The 21469-nt window shown below is 34.7% G+C and overlaps 4 protein-coding genes across 4 annotated transcripts; 2 read left to right on the top strand and 2 right to left on the bottom strand.

The window, feature by feature from the left end:
• Positions 1–2290: 2290 nt before the first annotated feature.
• Positions 2291–6883, bottom strand: LOC134270507 (exosome complex component RRP4-like). The gene is made up of 8 exons (XM_062752727.1): positions 6726–6883; positions 6444–6548; positions 6201–6336; positions 5578–5643; positions 5209–5277; positions 4700–4876; positions 2933–3061; positions 2291–2656 (listed from the first exon to the last, which is right to left on the bottom strand). Exons 1-8 carry the CDS (start codon positions 6845–6847, stop codon positions 2576–2578), a joined length of 885 nt encoding a protein of 294 aa, XP_062608711.1. The 5' UTR covers positions 6848–6883; the 3' UTR covers positions 2291–2575.
• A 198-nt stretch (positions 6884–7081) lies between these two features.
• Positions 7082–7963, top strand: LOC134270505 (N-terminal Xaa-Pro-Lys N-methyltransferase 1-B-like). The gene is made up of 2 exons (XM_062752726.1): positions 7082–7257; positions 7437–7963. The coding sequence occupies exons 1-2, from the start codon at positions 7105–7107 to the stop codon at positions 7944–7946; spliced, it is 663 nt and encodes a 220-aa protein (XP_062608710.1). The 5' UTR covers positions 7082–7104; the 3' UTR covers positions 7947–7963.
• Positions 7964–10802: 2839 nt separating this feature from the next.
• Positions 10803–15528, bottom strand: LOC134270504 (F-box/LRR-repeat protein 6-like). The gene is made up of 10 exons (XM_062752725.1): positions 15288–15528; positions 14530–14700; positions 14176–14362; positions 13722–13853; positions 13405–13518; positions 13131–13274; positions 12848–12951; positions 12363–12528; positions 11833–11990; positions 10803–11488 (listed from the first exon to the last, which is right to left on the bottom strand). Exons 1-10 carry the CDS (start codon positions 15440–15442, stop codon positions 11356–11358), a joined length of 1464 nt encoding a protein of 487 aa, XP_062608709.1. The 5' UTR covers positions 15443–15528; the 3' UTR covers positions 10803–11355.
• A 1602-nt stretch (positions 15529–17130) lies between these two features.
• LOC134270551 (2-aminoethanethiol dioxygenase-like) lies at positions 17131–18765 on the top strand. Its single transcript, XM_062752795.1, has one exon. The coding sequence runs from the start codon at positions 17207–17209 to the stop codon at positions 17894–17896; it is 690 nt and encodes a 229-aa protein (XP_062608779.1). The 5' UTR covers positions 17131–17206; the 3' UTR covers positions 17897–18765.
• The last annotated feature ends 2704 nt before the right edge of the window (positions 18766–21469 follow it).

Genomic DNA, 21469 nt, shown 5'->3' with positions numbered 1-21469 from the left:
CACGACAAAAAAATTGAAGCAAAAGCATGCGGATTCAAAAATTTAACTCATTGATTTTCTAAAATTCGCGATATTTTTCAACAATTTTCTCAAATTTACCTTTAAATTGTTCTTTCATTGTGTATTTAGATTTCGGACGTAATATTTGAAGTACGAACAGAAATAAAGTGATTTTTCTCTGATGCGATTCCCGTGAAAACGACTGTGAAAATGACATCTCCTGAATTGACGGCGCACCACACTTTCGTTAAAATTTGTGTAATGCTCGAGATATCGGTAACATAGATCCAAAATATGCATAATAAAACATGTAGTAAATTAGGCTTCTCGTGACATTCGCCCACAAATAGCAAATTGAAATTTTAGACAGTAACACCTCTTTAAAAAGGCTATAAGGGAGGACGGGAAGAAGATTATGCTATAGACGAAAAGTTAACTTTAACCGGACTGTAAAGAACGTGATTGAGAGTCACCAATAACACACTATATCTCATAAGTAGTTTTTGGTTTAAAAACAAAAAAAAATATTTTTTTACTTGTTTAATAGATTTTAAGCTTGACAAGAAATGGTGTTTTGATGTTGAGTAGATAAGGTAACTCAAACTATACAGGTACTCAAGGGAAAATGTTGAGAAAATAAAAGCGCAATCACATATTTTTTATAATGCTTGTGACGTCGAAGATTTTGCTGCGCCGTAACTAAATGGTATGTCCTGAAAAATCACTCAAAATTAATACCAATGTACAACATTTTGATATGAAAATTTGAAGACCATTTAAGTAAAGATTCTTTTATATTATTTGTGAAATTTTGCCCGATTATGTCGTCAAATATTTCTTCTGTGCAACAAGTCCGCGTAATTTTTTCAAGTTGGATTTGTAAATATTAGAAAAATTAACATGCTCCAAAATCCAAGAAAACGTATGTCAGATCCAGCTTCAAAAGATATCTTGACATTACAAGCTATTGGTTCTATGTCCCTTCTATTTCCATTAACCAGGTATGTGGAAATAAAATGGACACAAAACCCTTGGCTAACAATGATGCATATCTGGTTATATGCATCCCTAGTGGCATGCATATTCAAGTTCAGTGACATTGGGGCTTATAGCATTTGAGAATGGATTAGCTCTAAATATTTTACCTGTTCAATTCCCAAAAGGAACAAACATTGTAGCTTAGTATACATAGAAAGCTCACTCCATGAAATGTAAGATCTAGAGTTGCTTGAACCTGTTGCAATAAACATAGGTCAGGTATAGCATCTAAAGCAAGGCTTGTAGTGTGCATACCATAATGCATCATGTGTGCATGTTGGTCCAGGCAGGGCCTTTTGCTGTTATGTTGTCGAAAGTGAAGATTCGGGGGTACATAGTTTTTGCACAGTCTATTTTTCCACGAAAACTTCAACCTTGCTCATAACTTTTGAGTGGATGGGGCTAAGGCTTTCATATTTCACAGGTGTTTTCCTTGTGACAAGACTTTTCTTTGAGTATCACCAAATTTTGAGCTCTTGACCTTGCAGTTTGACCCACTTTTACAAAAAATTATCACACTTTAACCTTGGTCATAACTTTTGAACAGTTGGTGCTGGGGCTTTCATACTTTTCATGTGTATTCATTGTGACAAGACCTTTAAGTGGGTGTAAATAATTTTAATGCAGATCTAACATCTGAAGCAAGTCTTGTGTACATTCCTAGGCTGGGTTAGAGTAACTTGGGAATGGACCTATATCAAAAAACTGTAACCCTTTTCCTTCTCCAGAAAATGCATTCTGGTGGAGTGCATCCCTAGATGCATCATCCATGCAAGTTTGGTCAAGGTAGGGCTAATAGTTACTTGGGGATGAACTTGCTCCAAAAAAATTATCTGGTATGCCTTATACAAGTACTCTCTTAAAGGATCCTGATTTCTGTTGATGACACAAGCTGTGCATATGTGGTAAAATTCAAGATCTTATCAAGAATTTTGATAGCACCTCAGGTCAAGTGTGTGTAAGGAGAAGCAGATCAGAAACCCTTGGCTAGCAAAGATGAGCATCCATCTACGTACCGTGGTAAATTTGCTGTGATGAATTAATGTGTAATCACAGATAGATTTTAGTACATGAACACATTAACCAAGTCAAGATTTTCATTTTTGATAGAGAATGCTATCAAGGACTTCATACATGTATGTTCAAGTATGAGAAGCAATGGATAAAACTGAGGTAGGGGTGAGGGGTTCAAAACTGGACATAGACGATGCCTATAAACCTTGTATCACTATGCTGAAAACTAAAAAAGAAATAAAATTCAGGTATTTTATTAACAAAACTGCTTTTAAGGAATTAATTACAATTTTTTTCACTCCTAATGTGAAAAAAAAATCTGTGTGTACAATACATATGCTGCTGATAAGAATTTGAATCATGTGACAAATGTCTCATGATCTTTTCATAAACAGTTACATTATATGTAATTTTCTTTAAGTTTCTTGGATCACAGCTTGCTGAAACACAGTCTTGTTTGTAAACGGACATCATCTCTGGTCCACTACCAACACAAATAGCTGTCATAAGAATACACAAATCATCAGGTGCCCTCCAGTTCTAGTCTCTGTCGAGTGTGATCAAGGATCTCCAGTCCAATCTCTGGCTTTAATATGTCCTTTATCTGTAACAAAACCCAGACAACTATGATCTACTGGTATTAATCTACTAGTTTGATCTCAAAATAATACTATAATTATTCTTTCAAAATACATGAATTCTTTTGTACCTATATTTTGATTTCTGATGATTTCTGATACCATTTTCAGTTTTTGTAAGTTTCAGAAATTGCCCCTCGATGGGTATGTAAAATTTCTAAGTCTTCGACTAACATTTTATTTTTCAGGTATCACTTAACTAGTTCTCACTATTGAATTCCTTAAACTGAACATGTATTTACCTGAAAGTTGAGTGATGCTTCATAAGTATACAGTACGCTGGTGTCGTATAATTGCATTTTGTGGGTGGCAAGAAGTTGTATACAGTTCCGTAACCTAGATACTGCTTCTCTGTCAGATCGCTGTACAGGCTGAAATATAGGGGTCAACAAGTGCTAATAACCAAAGGTTATCACAATAATGCTATTTGTGTTTAAATATTTTTTAAAAAGACACAATTTTTTATTCTAAAACCTCACCAATACTAGTACTTTTAGAAATTACTATAAAGAGATGTTCTTTGAATGACTATTCATTTCAAGCAATTCCTGCACAATGAAGTTTAAATCAATTAAACCTTAATTTTTTTTTATAATTTATAGAAAAATACTACTTCAGTTTTTCCCAGTAAACTTTAGACTACAGGGAATCTGAAATAAAGTCTAAGAAAATATTCTGAACTGCCATAAAACTGGTTAGCCTTCATTTCAGTCCTACACCAAGTTATCACTCTTTCCTCCATACTAGGCTTTTATCCTTCATTCAATTACTTGGTTATCACCCTAACCTCCATACTAGGCTGTTATCCTTCAGTCCTACACTAGGCTATCATCCTTACCCCCATATTAGGCTGTTATCCTTTAGTTGACTCTAGGCTATCACCCTTACCCCCATACCAGGCTGTCATCCTTCAGTGCTACACTACGCTATCACCCTTACCTCCATAGCAGGCTGTTATCCTTTGTTCCTACACTAGGTTATCACCCTTACCTCCATACTAGGCTGTTATCCTTCAGTCCTACACTAGGTTATCACCCTTACCTCCATACTAGGCTGTTATCCTTTGTTCCTACACTGGTTATCACCCTTACCACCATACCAGGCTGTTATCCTTCAGTCCTACACTAGGTTATCACCCTTACCTCCATACAAGGCTGTTATCCTTCAGTCCTACAATAAGCTATCACCCTTACCTCCATAGCAGGCTGTTATCCTTTGTTCCTACACTAGGTTATCACCCTTACCTCCATACTAGGCTGTTATCCTTCAGTCCTACACTACGCTATCACGCTTACCTCCATAGCAGGCTGTTATCTTTCAGTCCTACACTAGGTTATCACTCTTACCTCCATACCAGGCTGTTATCCTTCAGTCCTACACTAGGGTATCATCCTTACCTCCATACCAGGCTGTTATCCTTCAGTCCTACACTAGGTTATCACTCTTACCTCCATACCAGGCTGTTATCCTTCAGGCCTACACTAGGTTATCACCCTTACCCCCATACCAGGCTGTCATCCTTCAGTCCTACACTACGCTATCACGCTTACCTCCATAGCAGGCTGTTATCCTTCAGTCCTACACTAGGTTATCACCCTTACCTCCATACCAGGCTGTTATCCTTCAGTCCTACACTAGGTTATCACCCTTACCTCCATACTAGGCTGTTATCCTTCAGTCCTACACTAGGTTATCACTCTTACCTCCATACTAGGCTGTTATCCTTCAGGCCTACACTAGGTTATCACCCTTACCCCCATACCAGGCTGTCATCCTTCAGTCCTACACTACGCTATCACGCTTACCTCCATAGCAGGCTGTTATCTTTCAGTCCTACACTAGGTTATCACCCTTACCTCCATACTAGGCTGTTATTTTTTAGTCCTACACTAGGTTATCACCCTTACCTCCATACCAGGTTGTTACCCTTTAGTCCTACACTAAGTTATCAATCTTACCTCCATTCTAAGCCATTATCCTTCAGTACTACCCTACGTTATGATGCTTACCTCCATACTTAGCTGGTACCCCCCAGTTTGGTCCATCTCCTCCGTCTCCGTGGGACAGATCCACACAAACCCATTGTTACCCAGAATAATGGTGGCGCCACATGGCAGGTGGTGGAAGTGAGTTTTCCTTCTTTTTATAAGTGAGGGAGAGACATGAATTAAGGTTCCTTGTCCTAGCTACAGATTCAAAACATAAATATGATTGACAATATCTAATATTCAAAGACTTTTTAAAATATACAAAGTGAAACATAAATAGAAGGCAGATAGATACAGCATCTTCTACATTATAATGCAATGCGGCATCTTTTGATATGTTATTTTAACAATCATTTAATCCATCAATTTTTTAAGCATTAATGTGCATCTTATAGTCCTGGGAATCTGACTCGAATCACCAAAGTGGGTATTAACAGAAACACATTACCAGTGTTTCCAAAGGATTTAATATACTGTTACAGGGTCAATGAGATCAAACAGTTGTATGTGGTTATTTCAAATTTCCCTACCTTTCCGTATTTGAGACTTCTGGTGTGCAGTGATAATGAACCATCAGCAAACACTGATTGAACCTCTGCCTGGTAGGTAAGGTCAAGGATATATCTAATGTGTGGCTACTCACTTTATTTAAAAAATGCCTCCAAATATTAAAGATTATGAACTATGAAATTAGTGTAGAGTTTAAAGAAGCTGAAAACCCCAAAATAAATGATCGATATAGTTTTTTTAAAGTTCAATTCAGTTAAAGTACCAGTTTTAATTTAACTAGTTCAAAAAATATAAATGTACATCTGCAAGATAGCAATAGAACATTCTGCACTACTTCCTGAATTTTATTTAATTTTATCTCTATAAATCTCCATCTATTAAAAGGATACACTAATCAAATCTCCCTCCTTTAAGTATAGTCGCATCATTTTTTCATCTTCCTCAGATCTTCTTCTCTGTGAAAATAAAAATGGTTCAGTATATTTCAACTCCTCTGAGAAGCAGTAATTCTATTAATAACCAGAAGCTCTGCTCTAGTTACAACCTTATCAGTTCTGTTGTGACAACAACCTAACCACTTTTGTACTGGCGACAACCCTAACCAGCATTGTACTGACAACAACTTTACCAGTTCTGTAATGACAACAATTTTACAAGCTCTGTACTGATAACAACCTTACCTGTTCTGTACTGACAACAACTTTACCAGTTCTGTAATGACAACAACTTCACAAGCTCTTTACTGACAATAACATAACCAGTTCTGTACTGAAAACAACCTTACTAGTTCTGTACTGACAACAACTTTACCAATTCTGTAATGACAACAACCTTACCAGCTCTGTACTGACAACAACTTCATCAGTTCTGTAATGACAACAACTTTACCAGATCTGTAATGACAACTACCTTACTAGCTCTGTACTGACAACAATTTTACCAGCTCTGTAATGACAACAACTGTACTGTACTGACAATAGCCTTATCAGTTCTTTACAAGTGATAAACTTACCAATTCTCCTCCAGGTAAATTTACTGATGACAACAGTAGGGAGGAGTCCAGTTTGGAGTGGGTCTCCACCTTCCACCTCCGCTGCTGAACCTCAATTATTCTCCCTATCACTATATCCCCTATCTCTCCATTGTATCTGAAAGAAAATTTGTTTCTGAATGCACTTAAATAAAACTCAGAATAAAAGTACATCCACATAATCTTTTCCTTTCCTCTATTCTTGACAGTTAAGTAGATCTTCACCTTGTTTTCAGTGGTTTTACACATATTAACTTATTGACACGTTCCACAACCCCAGCCACTGAAGCAAGCAATCTGTCGTCTTCCGAGTTGTAAGTTCCATGTCCTCTGTTAAATAAATACCACAAAAAATACAAATAATACGTTAAACTTATATGAGATAATGCATTGCTAGAAGTGAATGTTTTTGCTGTTCTTATTATGCGTACGTGAAATGAACACTTTTTTTCAAAAGTGAATAAAAAAACAATGAATGTATGTGAACGAAATACATTGAAAACACACCGCATAAATCCTGTGTCGGAAGTAATGATATCTCCTGGGGAAACAAGATTATCTATTTCATCGATTTGTGTTTGCTTTTTTCGCTTATCTTGGATTCCAGTGGCACTTATTCTTATGTCCATCGTGCAGAGATTTTTCGAACTTCCTCGTTTTTCTACAGTTTGACAACTCTTTCATAGAATATTTCGGAGTCAAATTTCTAAAGGAATCTATTGTTCCTTTTTTATGAAGTTAACATCATGATGATGAAAAGGAAACTTAAAAATAATATTTTAGAGAGCAAAAGCTAGTAATAGGCCTAGTATTCACAGTATCATGATATATAACATATACATTATTGCACGAGTTATCAAAAATCTGTAATCCCAAAATTGTAGAAATGTCTCTCGATGATGAAGAAAAGTTTTACGGCGATGCTAAAAACTATTGGGAAGGAATTACGCCAACTGTTGATGGTATGTTGGGAGGATTTGCCAAAATTTCTCCCACAGACATAAATGGATCTCATGCGTTTCTTCGGCAATTCCTTGTGGTAAGTTTACTATTGATCTGTTGTTGACAAAGTGCGCAACTGCCATCTGGCCATAGGCGCTACTCATGTAATTCTATAAATGATGAATGATAAGTATATATAGGTCTACCATACTGGGACATCAGTGTTTCACAAACACATCTTGATATTATTTTGATAGACTGAACTTCTTTTAACAGATTGGAGGTGGAAAAACTGAGATGACAAGAGCTTTAGACTGTGGAGCTGGAATTGGGAGGATAACCAAAAGACTACTGCTACCTATATTTAAAACAGTAGACATGGTGGAACTTAATCAGAAATTCTTAGACGAAGCTCGATCTTTCATTGGAGAAGAATCATCGCGTGTGGACAAACTCTTCTGTTCAGGGCTACAGAACTTTACACCTGAACCAGGCACCTATGATGTGATCTGGACTCAGTGGGTTCTAGGGCACTTGACTGATGAACACTTGCTCAACTTTCTTAAACGATGTCAGTTAGGTCTGGCCGAAAATGGTATTTTTATCTTGAAAGAGAACATATCAGGGCAGGAGCGAGAGTTTGATGAGCTGGATAGTAGTTACACAAGAACACGCGCTGAGTTAGACAAAGTGATTTCCATGTCAGGACTCCGAACTCTCAAGTGTGAAAAGCAGAAAGGCTTTCCCAAAGGATTATATGATGTTTACATGTATGCTTTACAATAAATATGTAATACCCAGAACTGCTATCTGATATTTTATTAATTCAAAACTAGAATAAACTAAGTGTATTTTGGCATATCAGTTATCTACAATATACTGTATACAGGAATATTATTGCCTTTTTGTCCTACTTATAGGTGGGCAAATTTAAAACGAGGCAAATTCAAAGAACACAGATTATCAATCATTTCTTAAATAAAATTTGATGGATTTAAAACCGGGCAAAAGTGTTTGCAAGTATGAAAGGACAAAAATTACACAGGGATAAAATTAATCCTGTATAAAGTATATTTTTGTTGAATTGCAGTAGCAACTAAAGAAATCATGGAGCACAAAAAGCTATATTTATTTGCCAATACTAATTATTGTAAATTTATAACCTCAGAGACTAGAATCTATGCCAAAGAAGTGGTGATTTCAGTTCAATTTACAAAACTAATTTTTCATATGGCTTCTCAGCTTCTGTTGAATACCACTTTCCAGTAAAGTGCTTAATACAGTAAATAACCGAAAATTCATGAACAAGTCTTCTTGAGCATATGGCTAGGTATCAAATTATTTACTTTAAATTTGTAGGTAAAAAACAACTGAATTCAGTAAACAACTTCCTGAATGAATGCATTTTACAAGGCCTGAAGGAAGGAAGCAATTTCCACTGCATTTCATTTCCAACAATTTTTTTTTTAATTTCATGTACAACAATTTTTCTTTTCATTTCTGACATTTTTTTCTTTTTGTTTCCAGAATTTTTGCAAGGTACCTCTCAGAGGTTTTTATTGGGAGGCATTATCAAATACCAAAATTCCTTGGCAATCAGAAAACAAGAGGCCAATGGGCCACATCGCTCACCTGAACATTGTAGCTTGGAAAAAAAGCAGAAATCAGTTTAATATTGAAAAGTTTTAACCCAAAAGTGGTCCCAACCAATCCTTAAAGGGGAGAGGGTATGATTTGAACAAACTTAAATCTACACTATCTAAGGATGTTTGCATATTTCTTTGACTACCTGTGGCTTTATTGCCCTTTACATTTGAACTTACATTGTGGCCCCGCCCTTCCCCCAGGGGTCATGACTTGAACAAACTTGAATCTACACTACCTGAGAATGCTTCCATATGAACATGACTAATTATGGCTTTCTATTTTTGAAAAGAAGATTTTTAAAGAATTTTTCTACATATTTCTATTTAAGGTACATTGATACTCTGATAAGAGAGATAACTCTTATTGACACAAATGTCTATTATTTGTCAAGTTAAAGTGCCTTTTTTGTCAAATTTTGCCCTGCAAACCATGTTATAATTGTTTGTATTTAATTCAGCAATTCAGGGGGTCATGATTTGAACAAACCTGAATCTACACTACCTGAGGATGCTTCCATATAAATATGGTCATTCATGCCTGTGCTATTCCTGAGAAGATAATTTTTAAAGAATTTCCTATTTATTTCTATGTAAAACTTTGATCAGTCATTTTGGCCCCTCCCTACCCCCGGTGGTCATGATTTGAACAAACTTGAATCTACACTACCTGAGGATGCTTCCCTATAAATTTCATCTTTACTTGCACAGTGGTTCTTGAGAAAAAGATTTTTAAAGAATTTCCCTATATATTAATTTCTATGTAAAACTTTGATCGGCATTTGTGGCCCCTCCCTACCCCCAGTGGTCATGATTTAAACAAACTTGAATCTATGCTACCTGAGGATGCTCCCATATATGTTTCATCTTTCCTGGCACACTGGTTCTTGAGAAGAAGATTTTTAAAGAATTTTCCTATATATTTCTATGTAAAACTTTGATCGGCCATTGTGGCCCCGCCCTACCCCCGGGGGTCATGATTTGAATAAATTTGAATCTACACTACCTGAGGATGCTTCCATATAAATATGATCATTCATGCCTTTGCTATTCTTGAGAAGAAGATTTTTAAAGAATTTCCCAATATATTACTAGGTAAAACTTTGATTGGCCATTGTGGCCCCGGGGGTCATGATTTGAACAAATTTGAATCTACACTACCTGAGGATGCTTCCATATAAATATGATCATTCATGCCTTTGCTATTCTTGAGAAGAAGATTTTTAAAGAATTTCCCAATATATTACTAGGTAAAACTTTGATTGGCCATTGTGGCCCCGCCCTTACCCCAGGGGTCATGATTTGAACAAAGTTGAATCTACACTCTTCCCTATAAGTTTCAAGTTTCCTGGCACAGTGATTCTTGAGAAGAAGATTTTTAAACATACCACCAAATTTTCACTATTTCTGAATTATCTCCCCTTGAATAAGGGCATGGCCCTTCATTTGAATCCCCTTCACCTAAGGATACTTTGTGGCAGGTTTGGTTGAAATTGGTGCAGTGGTTCTTGAGAAGAAGATGAAAATGTAAAAAGTTTACGACAACAATGACAACGATGACAGACGACGGACAAATTTCGATCAGAATAGCTCACTTGAGCCTTCGGCTCAGGTGAGCTAAAAAGTCATATTAAAGCCTAAGGTATTCTATTATATCGGCAAAATAATTGCCTCCACCCCACCCCCAGTTCCTACAGCAATGACTGAGGTATAGTATTGCTTCAAAACTTTTCCTGTTCAATTAACCAGAATTTCTGTTCAGCATAGGGAAAATGTAAGCAGGATGCAACATCAGAATCATATCTGGATGTGTGTATCATTTGATGCATCATACAGGCAAGTTTGGCCACCATATAACTTATAAGAATCAGACCTGCACCAAAACCATTTGAAGACAAGAATGTTCCCAATTATGGTGAGATGTTATTGACTCATTAGTGTGGACTCACTCTTGCCACAGGGCCATTATTTGAACAAACTTTGAAAAACCAGAAAAAAATTGATACATATTCTTTTTTAATGATGAATTAGCAGAAATATATTTTTAATTCAATCAAAAATCAAGGACTGCTTCCTAACAAATTCAATCTATATAAATAATGTAAAGGTCTAAAAATGAAACATATAAAATATTTCTGTTAAGAATAAAATCAAAACAGAATAACTTGTACATTGATCAGGCACCAGATAAAAATGTTTCTTGTACTTGAGCAAACATTTCAAGCTAGACTTATGTTATTCATGTACCTGAAATTTAAACTGAATTCCTGAGTTACTCTTCCTGATGTTAGATCAATAGACTTGATCATAATAATACAATCATTAGTCATGTGAATTCCTGATAAAACTTGTCATCTGCTTAAACTGTAATTGTCTCAAGAGTTTAATACAGAATTCTTTGAACTTCATCTATTCACATCTTAGCTGGGTTCATCAAAACTTGAAGACTGTTTCGATTCCTGATTCTGATTTCAAAATCATTGTTAGAAAGTGTCTGCTTTAAAAATCGTTGTAGGAAAGAACCTGCAACAACAGTCTACCACTGGGATAGTTCATTTGATGCCACAGAATGACTTTAACGTTTTTATCTCTGCGTTCTTGTACTCGCGCTTTATTCCTCGAGGCAGGGCTCGACAGGATGAGAGATTGATGTAGTGAAGTCTCCCGCAGTGTCTCAGGATATTTCTAAAAGACAAAATGTACAGATAACAGAATAGCGCTCAAAGTCAATTAAACAATACAGAGTGTGAGCAAAGCAAATATTGACCTTTGAAAACAGAGGTGAGATTTATACAATCCATTGTTCTTCAAAGAGTCTTAACATTTCATGCCTTTCTGATAAAATTATACTCCATATGCAATATAATTATAAATTATTTTAATTATCCAGTAACAAAACACTGTTGCTTTATAAATTCAAAGCAGCTTATAATTGAATGTTTGAGAGTGTTTACACCAAAAATTAATGACATATTTAAAAATCTCCACCCATACTCGTTGATTTACTGTTTATTTATGTCTAAACTTACTCTACACTGGCCTGAGTGATGTTTGTCTCTGCAGCGTTCACCATCTCCAGAACACTAGCACCACGCTGAGGGAAGAACAATTCTTGTAGAGCAGTATCTAACGAGTCTCCCTTGAAGATGTTTTTATCAATGTGCAGAATTCTAAGGCTCATGCTACACTGAAGAAAATAGCAAAGAAAAATTTAAATAAACATTAAAGTAAAACCTAGTGATATACTCTGTGCATTTAACCTCCAGAGTCACACTAGAAATGTACGAAATATACCCAGATAATACAGCAATTTCTTACTATTTGGTAACTTGAATTGCTTTTTTTGAGAGAACTAAATAGCTCCTTGGGCATGTATATAGTCCTCAAAGAAGTTTCTATACTACATTTGTGATGACTTTATGTACCTTAATACATTGAGACTCTTTACATTTTAGATTTAATTTCAGCACTTGAGGCCCCAGTGTATAATTTAGACACCTACCTTTTGTAGTAGGGGCCCCAGTATATAATATAGACACTTTATAATTTAGACACCTACCTTTTGTAGTAGGGGCCCCAGTAGGTAATTGAGACTTATTGGAGAACTGGAGAGATAGAGCTGTTCAAGTTCTGTGAAAGGGAGGCCCAAAAGGGGGGACATATCTTCCATGTTCCAGCAACCTCCAAGATCTAAGAGTTTTAACTTGGAGGATTTCACTAGAATGCTAAAATTCAAACAATAAATGAGAAATTTATTTTATCTATACGTAATTTAAAATTGAAAAGGCAAGTGCCTATCTTTGTTATGTAATATGTCACTGGTGTTACAGTTTTAAACTGATTACCAGGACCCTAGTAAAGTAAAACAGTGCCAGGGATGGAAAATCTTATTTAAAAAATCTTCTTCAAGGTAAGTGTCAATTCATTATAATCATATTCCCAATAAACATATTTTACTCAAAAACTGTTTTTTTAAAATACATTTACAGTAAAAATCTCCCTCCTCATTTTGATACCATAAAATAAAATTTGAGTGACACCTACTCATATACAAAGGCGGTATTGATTCCACCACTCTTACTCCTGTCTAAGCATCCCAAACTTAGCTCCTCTAGTTCTTCAAATCCTGTCAGCTGTTCATTCACTTTCTGTTTTAAAACAAGGCTTTATTTAGCTTTATTTAGCCGTAACAGTGATCTTTCATTTATTCTATTTCTATTTTTAAAAAAGGCATTTAACTATAAAAGATATCTTTCAGAAGAAAGGATTTACTTTTGAGGGAAAATGTGTAATTTTCCCCCATTTTTGTTGATAAAGATTATGTTACCTTTAATCTGAATTTAGAACTCCCCATTCGAAGGATTCGTAATTTGGGACAGCCTTTCTGAAACTTTTGCACATTAATACTCTCATAATCTCCTGAAAATCGACAGTTGGATACATCTAACACCTCTATATTGGGACAATTTTCCTACAAGATAAACATGTCCATTTATAATTCAAGGGGAACAACTTCTCAATTTACTTTGACATTGCACACATGAAAATAATTATAGCTAATAAAAACATAAAATAAGTGCTTAGAAAATTCATGAACTTACAAATAGGCTGTTTGCAAGAGCTGAAAAGTTTACATAGTAGTTTCCTCCTAAATGTAGCTCTTTCAGTTGAGGTCCATGTTTTACAACAATATCTTTTATCGCATTGGCACCAATCTGTTACATACAATGAAAATGTAAGAAAAGAAATAGGTGTACAACAAAACCTCAGTACCGATATTCTGAAGTAAGTGTAACCAAGGTAAAAACTCTCAGATACCAAAGCTTTTAGATGTTGAGGTTAAAAAACATCTCATACATGTTATACATGTAAATTTTATGTATGAGACTTTAAGTTAATTAAAAAGAAAACAACATACTGTCGTAAAGGAGACATCTAACTTCTGTAACCCTGGACAGTTTTCTACCAGGGCTGTAAATCCATCCTGAGATAACTTTTTACAGTAAGAAAGATTTATATTTCTTAATTCCGGACAGTTCTGCAGTACCATCTACAAGAAAAAGTGTATGTACATATGTACTAGTTTCATTCTCAGTCATATCAGACTGGATTTCTCAATTTCATGACAAAGGCAATCTGAGTGAGATAAAGATACTTTTTTCTAGAAGTAAAATGGTTCAAAGTTGAAAAAATAAAGGGAATATAATGGATATATATTTTTTAAAAAAAGTATTAGATGATTTAAAAAAAACCAGAGTGTAGTGTGTTGCTATAGACACTGATAGAATACATTTCTTTCTACCTCTCGCACTATTATCTAATGTACAAAAATTTATATTCTTTGAGTGAAACCAAATGAATGCTGTTGGTACCTTCAGTTGGTCATTGGTTATGGTCCAGTTTGTGAGATTAACCTGTGTGCATTGGGTTAACCTCTCTTTGACTAGCCATCTCAGAGTGTCCTTTTTTGGACGTATCCATCCAAATGATAGGTCAACCTTTTTCCACAAAGATGGATGACTTGCAAGAGTACGCCATAACTGGCATACTTTTGCTGCTCTGAAAAGATGATATTTTTAACACATGTTAAATTCTTGGGGGGGAAAATAGATTAATTATTTTTAGGCTACGTATTTACTTAAATTTTAAGTTTAAAAAAAGACAATAAATGGTCTGAACTGCTTTTTTCAAAATTTAAAATTATATTTTCTTTGTTAAAAAGTAACCTGCATAAAAAAGGCAATGGGCCTGTCTCTTTCACAATAATTTGAAAGATGTAAGTCCATATTTCTTCTGGCAAGCTGACACATGCACTCCCCGTCTTCACAGAAATACTTGGTTCCTTGGAATGCCCTGTGGTTGGTTTTTCATTTGATTTGGTTTGCTTCTTCTTTTTCCTATTACCAAATTAATTATGGAAACTTTTGTTCAGATGAGATGAATAAGACTACCCTGGCCCAGTGGTTCTTGAGAAGAAGATTTTTAAAGATTTGTTCTATATATTTCCATGTAAAACTTGGATTCCCTATTGTGGCCCCGCCCTACCCCCCCGGGTCATGATTTTAACAACTTAATATCTACACTACCCAAGGATGCTTCCACATAAGTTTCAGCTTTCCTGGCTCGGTGGTTCTTGAGAAGAAGATTTTTTAGTGACCCCACCCTATTTTTGTTTTTTCTTGATTATCTCCCCTTGTAAGGGGACTTGGCCCTTCATTTTAACAATTTAAACTCCCCTTTACCCAAGGATGCTTTGTACCAAGATTGGTTAAAATTGGCCCATTGGTTCTTGAAAAGAAGTTGAAAATGTGAAAAGTTTACAGACTGATGGAGGGACAGACAGGCAGACGGACAAAATGTGATCAGGAAAGCTCACTTGAGCCTTCAGCTCAGGTGAGCTAAAAATGTTTTTGTCCAACAGTTACACAAATATAGCAACAACCTTAAATGGATCAAACTAGGCTAATACAATCCTCCAACACACCGTTTTGGTCTTAAATCCTCCTCATCAGAAGGTACAAAATCCGAATCTGAATCATCCGAAGGCCATTCTTCTCCCTCTCTTGCAGAAAAAGAGAACAAAATCTGGTTCTTTGGATCTTTTCTTATACCTAAGATCCCTTTGTGACACCTTTTCATTTTCGTAGTGTCCTGTCCGATGGTCAATATTATTTTTGATTTACAGTATGTGTCCCTTTTGGCTTCTGGCAGTTTTCTTCAATGTGGCTCGTAGGGCTGAAACGATACGCCCCCTCCACGATACGATACGTATTGCAATACTTGTGTCACAATTCAATTTTTTCAATACGATACAATTTAAGAACGAAACTATTCATAAGATTAAAGAAAACGTATTCAGATTTAAAAAAACAAAGAGTAAAAGGTGGTGATACAATAGAAATATACTACCAGGGGTATGCAATCTAAAAATTCAAGTACTAGCCCACAGGCTAGTGGCAGCAATAAAGTTACTAGCCCAAAGTAAAGAGTTATTAGCACAAATATAGGGACAAAAATTAAAATAAAACAAATGTTGAAAAAAAAAATTAATCATTGAAAAAGTCAGGGTACTAAGGTCAATCTTTTGAAAATTAAAATTTTATTCTCACTATTAAAATTAAATCATATAAAATTAATGATTATGACAGAAAATAAAAATGAATTAAAAAAAAAAATATCTGAAGATCTTTCCTTTTCTGATTATTTTGCACTAGCTCATTTAGAATGAAAATAAATTCATTTTGTTTTCATATTAAATCCTTAAATACACTAAAAATATATTTCATGTGAATCACACTGATCTTTCAGTTGATTAGTGATCGTAAATAATTTTAATGAGATATCGGCATGTATTTACAATAAACGGAGGAAATTCGGATTAGGAAAAAAACGATCGTTTTTGGAAGTAAATAAGTCAGGAAGTACTGCAAAATGGAGAAAATTATGGAGATTTATTGACAGTAGGAGCATGCTGCCTGGAAAATATTCACTGGTTGGGAATTTGATAGCAAAAAATGAGTAAAATACCGGTTGTACTTTATGTATATTACATGCGTAGTTATAATTTTTACTAGCCCGAATTTACTAATTTGTTAATTGCACATCTCTGATACTTGTGGTTCTGTTGATTAAGAACACTTTATTCGTATAAATAATAGCAGAGGCAGCCTACTCTGAAACTTTACCGTCCCAATTTTCTCCCTCGTGTGTGTCAAACTGTTAAAATAAGGTCGAACCCGATCTATTTCACAGAGTTATAAAAAAACGTATCGAACCGAAAATCGAGATGGTGAATCGAAAATTGAACCGAGCACTTATATCGAACAATATCGATATTTCGGTGAATCGTTTCAGCCCTAGTGGCTCGTTCCTCCATCTATGATCTACTCAACAACATGAACAAGTTGCACAATGTTTTGCAAACATTCAATGTATGAAATGATTTTGAGAATCGTAATAACAAAAATTCGTAATTTCAAACAGTCCAACGACCCAAAATTTATATGACACCATCCGGAATATCTCGGGACTCTCACAAAAAAATGTAGAAAAAGGCTAGTCTCGTTCAACCAGACCCTCGGCTGTCTCCGTAAATCTCCGACCACCTCTGGGTGGTCGGAGATTTACGGAGACAGCCGAGGGTCTGGTTGAACGAGACTAGAAAAAGGCCCGAGATATTCTTATAGCACTCGTTAGTTCAATCGTAAACACATTCGAAGCTAAGGAACAGAGAGCAGAGTTAAAAAACACTGAAAAATGCAGCGTCATTTTTTTTGCAGAAATATGAAATATCATACTTTTTTCAACCAGCAGAACCATTTCTGATAAATACGAAATACTTACGTACAGTTTATTATGTATATTTGTTCTACTTTCACTTTCAAATAAGCCATCTGGGGAAACATGGCATTTCCAATACAAAAAGTTCTAAAACTTGCCCATTCGACATTTTCTAAATTGTCAAAAGGGATCGCTGTTGATACAGGGTCACTGTCGCCAATAAAGTCCCTTTTGGATCAAATCAGAGCATCCGATGTGGACTTCGATGCGTCGAACTTTCGGGGAAGACAAGCACCTGTTACGTATGTTAAGCTGTACGAGGACAGAGTGATGAGTGTTGGCATTTTCGTGATGAGAAATGGAGCAAAATTGCCCCTCCATGATCATCCAGGGATGTATGGTTTATGTAAAACTATTCATGGAGAAATGAAAGTTGAAAGCTACAGTAGGGCAGTTATGTCAGATGATGTAATAATGAGGAAAATGAGTACTCTTCCTTTTTCTAATGTAATACCTGTGAATAAAAAAGACAGTGCTTGCCTCTCAGAGGAGGACGAATGTTGCGTGCTGACACCGGATTCCGGTAATTTTCATGAAATCCGAGCGGTTGGTGATATGGCGGCGTTTTTGGACATTTTGGCCCCGCCATATGACTATGAAACCATGACTAGGACATGTCAGTATTACACCCTGTTGGAGGATACAGATGAATTCAATGATTTACAGGTCCAGTGGCTGAATGAAATTGATGAACCTAGAGATTTTTGGTGTGACAGTTCTGATTACACAGGGCCAACTCTACAAGACATCTAAATATGTACAGTGTATATATCACTATCTTAACTTTCTGTCTTAACCTTCTATTGTGCTTTCTTATTTGTCAATTATTATTTGGCATCATTTGTGAAGGAAAGTATGTTTGCACTTTCATCAGGCATTATATATGGTGGCATATTTCTGCCCCCTACATGCTATATGCAAGATTAATTATGTTAACATGCAGAAATATGCCACCATAATAATATATAGATTTAGTATATATATATTTACATTTGTCAGTGTCTTTCCTTATATGACAATACTAAAAAAAATGAAATTCTATTTTCAATGACATGCAGTCAGTCACATGATCAGACTTTCTTGCATATGGAAAGCAAACTGCATGAGACATTTGGAAAGTCTTGACTGTGACGTCATATGACGTCGTGTTTATACGTTATGTTTGCATTCAATAACAAAATCTAAATAGAGCATTTTGTCTTTGTAATAAAGATAAAAATATAAATATAAGAAATAAAATATCATTTTTAGAGTGTCAATGGGATATGACATGAAGTCGGTACGTGATCAAATCTACTATAACTCCCTTCATATCCCAATGACACTCTAAAAATGATATCTATTTCTTAAATAATATTATTAGGTTGATGAAATGTCACATTCAGGATTTGGGACAGATACAGTTAAATGCTATCTCTAACTGATTTCCATAACCTTAGAACCTTGTAAAGTTGATAAATCTATATTGGACAACATGGGTATAAAATCAAACCCAGGTTGAGACCAAGGAATCTAGTGGCACTGTTGGACAGGCATCCTACAATTATGTCTTGATTTAATTTTCTGCAAATTCAGTGATTTTATCTATCAAATTCCAGTTATTTAATTTATTGCACTTTTAATTTTTCTTGAAAGGAATTATTCCCAGCTGCCGGAGCCTGTGATGACACTTCAAAATTCAGTCTAAATATTATCCACACTTCTTAGAGTAGTGTTCATATTTTAAAATATAATTTTAATAACTTTTTAATGAATTGTAAATACAAATCTTTGATGTATAGCAAAGTATGTTGAATACATGTATTGTGACTTATGACATTCAATTATTTTCTTGGATGTCACTTTGTTGAAGGTTGTTTCATGTTATTTTTATTATTTTTTTAATTCCTTTATATGTGACATGGGTATTACTTCAAACAGAAGTAATACTGGTTATTTTCAATGTGCTTCTGAATGATTGTAGAATGACAGCAGAGTTGTGTACACGTGTATACAAAGAATTTCATTTTTTTTCACAAAAAAATATACTCTATTTCTAATCATATTTTGTGTTAAGCACTTTTCTTTCAGATACATTTACACTCAGTAAAAAATACCTATTTATAGCCGCCTACGCATAAAAGATATTGTATATATATTAATTAAAATTAAAATAGGATTTTTTTTATTAAACTAGGATTTAACCCCCTTCCCCGCAGTCACGCATTTTAACGCATATACCATTTCCTATTTCTAACGCAAAATCACGCATACACCGTTTCCCCGCAATCACGCATTTTAACGCACTTTAAAATGTTCATTTAAACCTTACTTTAATGACTATTTTCTTCTATTTTATACTTGCAAAAATATATATATTTCTGTATTGAAATATAAAATATAAAAACTAGGGTGCTTGTGGGGAAATTTTTTTTTCCATTAAATTCTGTATGTTGCATTACAGTACAGTAAGTTGTAAGGTGTTAAAGACAGTTCTTTGTGTATTAAATTTCAGTGTGAAATATAGATTTGATTAAATTAAATATGCTCTGTCCTATGTAATATTATCTATCTTTTAGCAGATTGAAGGATTAATATCATGTACAGACTAATTCACACACTACAATGTACTAGTATTCGAATTACGGTAGGCTATGTCGTCACAGTTCTTATCAGTTATAGAGATGTATTGTTATTATTATTATTATTATACACAATTTATAAAGCGCTAAATATAATATAAAATTACTCTAAAGCGCTGTACATAAAATATAAGCATAGAAATATAAGCATAAAACATAAAAATTACAAGCACTATAGAACTAAAAATACGTGTCAAAGCCGTAAGAATACACATAAATAAACTTTTAAAAGATTACAAATTAAAGCTATAAGAATATACATAAATAAACTTTTAAAAAGATAAGAAATATTTATACATGTTAATTGCTGTAATGTCCCATGTTATAAGATAATTTAAATTTAAAAATTTAAAACAAATAAGAGTAGCTTCTTATAATCTGGGTATGCAGTAGTAAATAAATAAGTTTTTAATAATTTTTTAAAACGAATAAAATTTCTTTCCAATCTCAAAGTTTGAAAGACTGTTCACACACTAGTCACGTCGAATCGCCTGTCGCCATATGATTTAGTCCGCGCACGCGACTGAACAAGGAACATGGAGTTCTACTGTACTAGCTCCAAAGAATTACGATTTATTTATTGCAGAATTCACACAATTAAGTAAAATTGTTGTCTTCAAGTTTTCAACTCTGATATTCGCTTACAACAAGACCACCATTGGATCGTACTAAAATTAACACTAGTTACTGTCTTTTTAAATGCAACTTTAATTTGAAAGTATACATATAATTATATATTCGTTAATTACAATGTAATAAAATACTGTTTTAAAGTCAAAAATGGAGAATTGGTTCTTCCCCTCCTAATCCCGATACCCTATATATTTAGCCAAGGCATTGTGATGAAGTATAAGGTGTAGTAATCCTGAGTAAGAGTGAGGCAACAAATACTCATTGCAATAGGAATTTGGTTTCGGAACTATATGCAAATTAAAACTCAAAAGTCCATTCAAACAATACTTATCATGAGCGGGGTAAACAGGGACATCTAAAACGTCAGAGGTGGGATCAGGTGCCAAGGAGGAGTGAGCATGCCCGCTCACAAGTTACACCCGCCGTATGCTCCTTGACATGATAGGAAAATAACAGGAAAATTCATTGATTATTCAGTGTAAATAATGATCTAACAATTGCATAGTAAGAAAGATGTCATTTAGGATTTGTGTTAATGATGGATTGTATTTGCTGACAAGGTCACTGTTTCGACTACAGAGCTGTGTTCCGCAGTGATAACTAACTTTATAAACTTGTGTGTCAGTAACTTACCTCGTTTTATAAACTTTTCGTACGTAGAGCATCTTTTTGCGTCGCCTATCACATCAACTGTTTAAAATTTATAATAGGTACAATGCATTCAAACCCGTGTTCTGAAAAATGATATATACCCTATCAATTTCAGTTTGAAAATTAATATACGACAATATATAATAGTGTAAATGAATTAATTAAATTTTAACAAATACATACCAATCTGAGTAAGAATGTGAAGTTGTATATGTAATTCTGTACTACCTTTGAACCAATATTGGTTTTCAATATTTTACGCGCCATTAACTACACCCCCAGTCTTTGAAGTCTCGGCCCTTTAGCAACATTCGTCATGGACGGACTAAAGTTACAGGGAAAACATTGTACAAACTGCCTCCGGAAAAGCCATCAATCCATGACATTGATTCTGAGTCAATGTGTTGATAGAGTAAAAGTA

This window comes from Saccostrea cucullata, unplaced genomic scaffold (assembly GCF_032062105.1).
Source record: "Saccostrea cucullata isolate Sc308-1 unplaced genomic scaffold, CSIRO_AGI_Scuc_v1 ctg281, whole genome shotgun sequence".
NCBI lineage: Eukaryota > Metazoa > Mollusca > Bivalvia > Ostreida > Ostreidae > Saccostrea > Saccostrea cuccullata.
This window is presented reverse-complemented; position numbering and strand designations above follow the sequence as displayed.